The sequence below is a fragment of the Emydura macquarii genome, unplaced genomic scaffold, assembly GCF_026122565.2.
Source record: "Emydura macquarii macquarii isolate MOO-44397 ecotype Brisbane River unplaced genomic scaffold, CSIRO-AGI_Emac_v2 contig_2897, whole genome shotgun sequence".
Classification (NCBI taxonomy): domain Eukaryota; kingdom Metazoa; phylum Chordata; order Testudines; family Chelidae; genus Emydura; species Emydura macquarii.
In genome coordinates, this window is record NW_027133034.1 from 9,457,186 (window position 1) to 9,465,271 (window position 8,086).

An 8,086-nucleotide genomic window follows, 5' to 3' on the forward strand; every position below is an offset into this window, starting at 1 on the left:
ACAGAATTCTCTGCATTCTTCACATCAGAGGAACACATCAGAGTTTGGGTTTTATTTCTTAGGAATCTTCCGATTTCACGCAAACCTGTCTGTCAAAAATATTATCACATGCAGATAAACTCTGCTCGATTAGAAATTTCACAGACTCCTTTACATTGTTCGGTTGCCTCAAATAGGTCTGTCTTTTTTCGGGCTGGTAAGAATAAGGAAAGGAGAGCACAATAAAATCACCCCGATTTTAACTGTTTGGCTGTGTTAAGTAAGATTAAAAATCCTCATATTAGGAACTATTTTCTACCTTAAATCATGGGAAAATATCAAGAAAGTTCAGCTCATTCCTTCAGATATGGTTCACTTTGAAAGCTATGAACTTTCTCAACACTTTTGGCTCCTGCTTTCAAAACAATGTTTTTCTGACAATGGTAATGAGGTCCATCCATCACACCCTTACAATGAAGAACAAGTCAAATGCTGTTATGCTGGAGCTTCTTCTATCCTAGGAAACTTTAGGTACTAGGAATTTTTTTTACCCCTTTTCTTTATACAAACAACATTTTTTGTCCAACAGATCCAACAAGCCTTATAATCATGAAGCTTCTCATATCACCCTCAATAGGAAATCAAGATTACTTTAGGAGACTATTGAACAGAACCAGATTCCTGGCACTTCAAAATAAATGAGGGTGAGGGGTTGTTAATAAATTCTAACATGGTTATTGCTCACTTTGCCAGGACAAAGTTGAATAAAAAAAGCACAGTGTGTCAGTCCGCAGCGTATTTCAGGTGCAAATTAGTGTACCCACTCTATAAAACACAGCCTGGATATATTTCATTCATTGTATGCAGCAGGAGGAGAAGCAAGGCTGCCAGGGGGCGCTCTATCTGCTCATTCACATAGTAGAAGGTGCTCTGGTCTGAGACAGGGAAAATAAAGGATTGGTGGAAAGGGAACCCCCAGACATTGTCTGCCACTTTGCCACTAACAAACAGTGTAGAGCCTAAAGATAAGTAGGCTCTTTGCGGTGAAAGGAGGGCTGGTTGTGCCCAAACTACCTACATCAATCAGGAGTACCAGAGAATAGTTTTTTCCTGCTGTTTTCTGTGCAACAGGGCAGCAGCTCAGCTGTTCCCAACAGCAGGGTGAGGTCTGCTGCTGAAAAAGCCTGCAACATACAACACAACAAAACACACACACACACACACACACACACCAACTTCATGGATTTTGTTACCGCCAAAAAACTCACATATTTTTTCAGCGTGAGGAAGGAGACAACGTAAGAGAAACACCAGAATCCACCACTACCAGAAAACAGAAATGCAATTTACAATCATAATCAATAGCTAATTGCTCTCAGACAGATTTAGCATTGCAGTAACAACTGTAAGCCTTGTTATACTCTGTTTCTTTTTTCCATTACAATGTTTTACAAGGAAATAACTAAATATTTTCCAGTGTCATGGAGATAAACAAACAGATATTTAGACACAATGGACCAGATTTGTCCCTGGCATCACTCCTGCTAAGTCAATGGAGTTACAACAGAACTAGTACTACAGCCAGCATTTCTGTTACTTATTCCAGTGAAGTTTGTTCATTTGCAGTACAGCACTGCCCTTTCACACAGATTCTCTAACCATTTTTCTTCTGGCAGTTTCCCCCCAATCACCCCTAAACCACTCTGTTTATCTGGCCTTTGCTTTCCCTGCCTGCTTCTCTAGATGCACTCACTCCTCATGTACAACTTCTCAATACAACCGTAGTGACGGCACCAGGCAAAGCGTGTGTCAGAGAAAGGAATCGGATCATGGAAGATACACACACACGGTTTAAATGTCAGTGCACGATTATGTGCCGAAGAGCACCCGGGCTCAAACGACAGAGGGGACAGGCAGCGTACAGGATAACTGGGGGGGAGAGGATATTCAAGGGGGGCAGACCTGGCGTGGCTGATCCTGCAGAGGGACCTGAATGGCCAGTGGGTTGGAGTGTCGGGTTTTACAGCCCGGGGCTCCCATCTCCGGGCAAACCCCGGCCCCCGCCCCAGGCACGCACCTGGATATGGCAGGAGACCTCGGAGTCGTCCAGCAGCCGGATGGTGCATTTCATCTCCTGGCTCAGGGACCTGATGCTCGAGCTCCGGAACCGGATCATTTTCATGGTCCTCCCGCCGCCTCGCCTCATACACTCGCAGGGGGCGAACATGCACCACCGCCCCTGCGGGGGAGCGAGCCCAGCCGCCCGGGCACCTGGAGCCGCCCAGCCCGGGCCGCGCAGTGGAGCTCGGGCAGGCTTCGGCGGCGCCGTCCGCTCACTCAGCCCCGAGGCGGCGGCTCCTGCCGCGGGGCGGACACCATGCTGCTGCCTGCGCCGCCGCCCGAGCCCGGGCTCTTCCCCGCTGCCTGTCCCGCTCACCGCGACCGCCGGGGGCCGCGCGCCTCAGCCACGAGCCCAGCCCAGCCGGCGCGCGAAGAGCCCGGGGTCTGCGCCAGCGGCTGGGACTCGCACCGCTACTGCTGCTGCGTCAGGCTCTGCTCGTCTCTCTCCAGCCCAGGCTCAGCAGCAGCATCCCTCCTCCTCCTCCACCCCTCCCTGCCTCTCAGCCTCAGCCCGTCGTTGCCCCGCCCTCTCTTTCTCGGGCTCACCTCTGCGCTCCCTGGCCCCCTCTTTTCTTTCTCTCTCTCCTTCCTCCCCTTTCCCTCTCACATTCTCGCTCTCCCTCCCTCCACCCGCACCCGCCTCATTTTCTCTTCTCCTCCCTCCATTTCTTCTCTCGTTCTCTTCCCTGCCCACCTTGCTTCCTCCCATTTTCTCACCCCAGTGGTGCACTCGGTTTCTGCCGGGGCACAGGTGGGATTGAACTAAGGGCTGGCAGGTTTAGGCCTGGCCTCACAGGTGCTGGAACTGGGAGGTGCTACTGCACCCCTGGCTCAATGGCTCTTAGCACGCCCCCTGTACAAATTGTTCCAATGCCCCTGCCTGGCCTTTGCATGTTCCCCAAAATGTCTTGCATTGCCAGTGGCGGGTGTGAATCTTGGCAACTGTGGTTCCTGGTGCTGCTGTTGACTCCCAAAGCACCTCCAGGAGCAGAGGGTCACTGCTGCAGATTTGGAAAAGGCAGCATTTTCAACCTGTGAACGGAAAAGAATGAAAGTGCTTTTTAAAGAGCAAATGCTCTGTTTATTTTAGTTATGTGGCAAATAAAAACAGAAGTTCCTTGACCTAAGCAGTTTAGAATACAAAGCCCCACTCGAAGCACTCCTACATGTGTGTAACTCAGTTTTGTGTTTCCAGGAGTTGGGCCCTTTTTAGAACAAAATAACTAGTTGTGGTGGATATGGATGGAGTAAGACAATGAAAAGCTATACAAAACTATATTTACAATTTGCTATCACTATATCCTATTTAAGTACTTGCCTCTTGGAGCCACATGACTCCAGAGAGAACTACTCCATTATACATGATATGTTCTAATCCCATTAGCTGGTCCCCTACCTTTCTATGATTCTATAGGAGAGAAAATGAAAAACATCAGATCATAATGAAGCTATTGTCTTGGATGCTGCAACTCAGAGTGCCACAGAGCTACAAAGACTGTGGCATGTAGTATGAGCACTAAGACAGGCACAGTAGCGGCCTTGGTAAGGATTTTTACACAGTACAAAATGCATTCTCATAAACAAACTAGGGGGATGTGATCTAGATTAAATTACTGTAAAGTAGGTGTAAAATTGGTTGAAAGACCATACTCAAAAAAGAGTAGTTATCAATAGTTCACTGTCAAACTAGTAGGGCATATCTAGTGGGGTCCTACAGGAGTCAGTCCTGGTCAGGCTCTATTCAATATTTTAATTAATTATTTGGCTAATGGAGTGGAGAGTATGCTTATAAAATCTGCAGATGACATCAAGATGGGAGGGATTGCAAGCACCTTCGAAGACAGGATTAGAATTCAAAATAACATTGACAAATTGGAGAATTGGATTGAAATCAACAAGATTAAATTCAACAAAGACAAAATGCAAAGTACTTCACTTAGGAAGGAAAACACAAATGCACAACTACAAAACGGGGAATTACTGGCTAGGTGGTAGTACTGCTAAAAAGATCGGGCGGGGGAGGTTATAGTGGAGCACAAATTGAATATGAGTCAACAGTGTTATGCAGTTGTGAAAAAAGCTAATATTCTGGGATGTGTTAACAGAATTGTATGTAAGACTAGGAAGGTAATTGTTCCACTCTACTTGATACTGGTGAGGCCTCAGCTGGAGTACTGTGTCCAATTCTGGGCACCACACTTTTGGAAAGATATGGACAAACTGGAGAGAGTCCAGAGGAGAGTGACAAAAATGATAAAGGGTTTAGAAAACATAGCCTATGAAGAAAGGTTAAAAAAACAGCCTTTTTTAGTCTTGAGAAAACTTATTGTAAAGGTGGTTAACATCTAGAACAGGCTTCCAAGGGAGGCTGTGGAATCCCTAGCTTTGGAGGTTTTTAAGATCAGGTTGGACAAACAGGATGATCTATGTTTATCTGGTCTTGCTTTAGGGGACTGAACATGATGACTTCTTGAGGTCCCTTTCAGCTCTACATTTCTATGATCTGGGAAAGGAATCCGTGACCAATACAGTAGACCAAAATAAACCCTGCAGTAAAAGAGTGGAGATGTCTGAAGCATGGGGAAGAAGAAGACGTGAGCTTTGAAGTACAAATCCATTCAGACCCCCTAGGTACACACTCAGGAGGCTAGCCCAAGTCGCTGCCCATGCTATTTTTAGCATGCCAGCTCAAGCAGAGATAACGTGTCTGCCTACCCAAGCTGGGAAGCACACTATCTGCTGCAGTGTAGACGTACCCACAGAGAGAGCTGTGAAGAAAAGAATTACCTATCTGGTTATTTCAGAGTTTCTGCAGAGCCCCACTGAGGTGAAATTATATTGAAAAAGGCCTAGGTTGAAGGTTTGGGTAATTCCTGAAAGACCCGATTTACCAAATACGAGTTTCTCTCATACTAAGGTCCTGATCTTGCGAACACTTATGCACATGTGTATTTTTACTCACTTGAGTAGTCCCATTGAAGTCTATGGAACTACTTACAGTAAAGTTACAGATGTGCATTAGAGTATACAGGATCAAGACCTACATTAGCATAAGGATACATTTTACCTATTTGTTGATCTAATGTTGTTACTGGGTTTCTTATTTCTGCTCCTTTTTGTTGCCAAACACAGAAGCTGGGCTTTTAACACTCATGCAACCAACAATTTGTAGTTGACAGCTATTTTTGTGGCAGGAGACTTTAAAGAATATATAAGGGGCAATTTAAGCTTGCAAGCCTTAACAATGTCTGATCTGTATCCAGGCTATTTAATTAAAGAGTTACTATCAACTTGAATTTTTTTTATTTAATACATTATAAATATATAATCAGTTTTGAATTTCAATTGTATGCCCCATTCAAATGGTATCTTCTGATAATTTTTTAAAATTAATTTAAAAATAATTAATAAGGGTTTTTCTTGCACTATTATATCATCTAGTCTGACCTCCTATTATTACAGGCCATTACATGTCACCCGGATACTCTATGCTGAGCCAAATGATTTTAGTTAGACCAAACTATTTCAGTTCTCAGAAAAGCTAAACTGTTGTGAGCCACAGGCAGACAATAAAAGAGACCGAGGTGCTACCAGTCCATGATGTCCCTGCCAGGCAGAAAATTGTTTCAGTGTGATATGACCAGATGATCCTAATGCAATCCACACTCCATACCGCAGAGGAAGGCAAAAATCCCCAAGATTCCTGCCAGTGTGACGTATGTGAAATTCCTTCCTTACCCCAGATCTGGCATCTTTTAAGTACATACATAGCTGTTTGCAGGATCAGGGCCTTTGGCAGTCAGTTTGTCTCTTGCTGAACTTTATGCATGTCAGTAACCTAACTGGAATCAAAGTTAAGCACGTGCATAAATGTTTGCAGAATCAGGGTCTGACTAGGCAGGGAAAATAGGATGTGACCAATCACAAAATGCTGTCAAATGCCACAAGAAAGCAGACTTTAAAAATAAATATTTTTGCTAACTTTTCAATAATAGTAATCTTAGGTGTTACTTTCAGGTCCAACATTTTAAAACATAAATCTCTCCACCCTGTTGCTGCTCTCCATCACAGAGGTAGCTACATTTTACTAAGGCTTTGAGAGCCTGTGGCAGGGCAAAGCCCTGCCCCATCTTCTACTCTGTCTACCTAGACTGTTCAAAGACTTTAAATTGTTTATGTAGTTTATTTACATTGCTATTTCCACCATACATCACATCATTTATAGCATCAGACCTCTATCAAGGAAAGGTAAGAGATCTCTCCACCCCAAGATCCTTTTTGGTTCTGGTTCCACTAGCCTGGCTCTCCTTTAGCATATTTTTCCTGTGCCTTGTTCTTACCCTCTGCATTAATGGGCGAATCAGCTTTTCAGTCCTTACCAATCCATTCTAATACACTAATTGGGCAGAGTTAGGTCTGGGGAAAGGAGGGGAAATGAATTGGTGTTTAACTGATCAGAGTGCTGGCTCAGTTACTGGTTCCAAGCCTCTGTCACAAAGCCTTCAGAATGAGTGGTGCTATATCAATGTAAACTATTATTATACTAAGTAATGTTGAAATATGTCATTGCATAAGTTCTAGGGCATGGCTGTTAGGAGGAAAACAAAAGATGAGAAGACTAAATAACAAATCTGTTGTAGAACCTGTATTGCAGGTCAAGGCATGAGGCTTTTAAAATGAAAAAGTAACATCTTTGAGGCTGATGCTTTTGTCACGTATATTGGTTTTACCCCAGTAGAACCCAGTATCTGCTGGATGCAACTGTGGGCAAGGCATTAGGTTGCAGCTTCCTGAGCTTGGGACCTGGTTTAGCCCCTGCTATGTTTTTAGAGTAGCCCAGAGGTTGCTCTAAATTACACAACCGGCTGTGGCACCCCAAAAGGGCCAGCCGCTAGTTGCCAGAGCACAGCACACACTAAGCATGTCTCCTGTCCCTCAGAGCCCTTATACTGGCAGCTGCAGAGGGGGGGTGGCTGATGACACTGGCCATACCAGGGGAATCCCCAAGTGGAGTGATCTAAATGCTCACCAGCCCCTTTGCCTGACAAGAACAGCACAAAAAGATCAGAGCAAGGCTCAAGACTGACACCACTGACTTCAGAGTCACTTTACACAGATATACCAAAGATCAAAATCAGGCCCTCTGTCATTATTCAGATACTGTTCTCATGTTTCAATTTATTCTATTAAAGATGGTATTGTCTTTTTATGCCAGCACAGTGAGAAATAGGAAATTATGTTGCATGATCAGGAACTCTAATAAAGGTTTTTATTTTGTACAACTACTGGTGGCAATCACTTATAAGGATTCTTATACAAATGTGTTTACTTTGTTCAGGCCACATGGTGGAACTGTTCTAGGCTGATACAAACTTGGATTTCTTATGCTAATCACATTTGGACAGATAACTATGTTGATATCTATACAGTTACTTTGGACTTACACTAGTGCAATACAGAAGAATCTGGCCCATAAAGCTTAGAAGATGTTTTTCAGTGTCCAGGAAAGCTAATATTCTGGCAGTAGGATTAATGTTTATTCCTTATGTATCTTCACTCTCTCAGTACTTGATCAACTAGTCTTCATATTAGCACAATACAGTATCTTCCTTTACTGTTGCTGAAAAATGAAAAATAAGTAAGTAGCTTTTATATTTAGAATTGAGTTTATTTAACTGTATAAATAGAGCAGTATAATCTTCCACACATTCATATATGTTAGTTTGTCAAGTTTGTTATAGATCACTCTGGGGTATGCACTAATTTTCATCTTTAGTGGGATTCAGTTACATAACTTATTTTCAGTCCTTAAACTTCCAGGTCAGATAGAAATTATGCTTTATGTCATCAGCAAGAAACAATGTGATGTTGTCATTCCTGTTTTTGTGAATAGTGGGCTGGGAGAAGGAAAAGCATAAAGACAACAGGTGTCTCACAGCTCATGTTTCAGTTTTTGGTTTGGATTTCACATACATTGTGCCCTCAA

At 43.6% G+C, this 8,086-nt stretch overlaps 1 protein-coding gene across 1 annotated transcript in view; it reads right to left on the reverse strand.

The window, feature by feature from the left end:
* The window catches only part of FRMD3 (FERM domain containing 3), a 211,816-nt gene extending 204,247 nt beyond the window's left edge, over nucleotides 1-7,569 (reverse strand). Inside the window, exons 1-2 of the mRNA XM_067569315.1 lie at nucleotides 7,545-7,569; nucleotides 2,057-3,132 (exon numbers count right to left, since the gene is read on the reverse strand). Coding sequence (XP_067425416.1) covers nucleotides 2,057-2,206 — 150 coding nt within the window. The 5' untranslated portion in view covers nucleotides 2,207-3,132; nucleotides 7,545-7,569. The remainder of the gene's footprint in view (nucleotides 1-2,056; nucleotides 3,133-7,544) is intronic.
* Nucleotides 7,570-8,086: the final 517 nt, after the last annotated feature.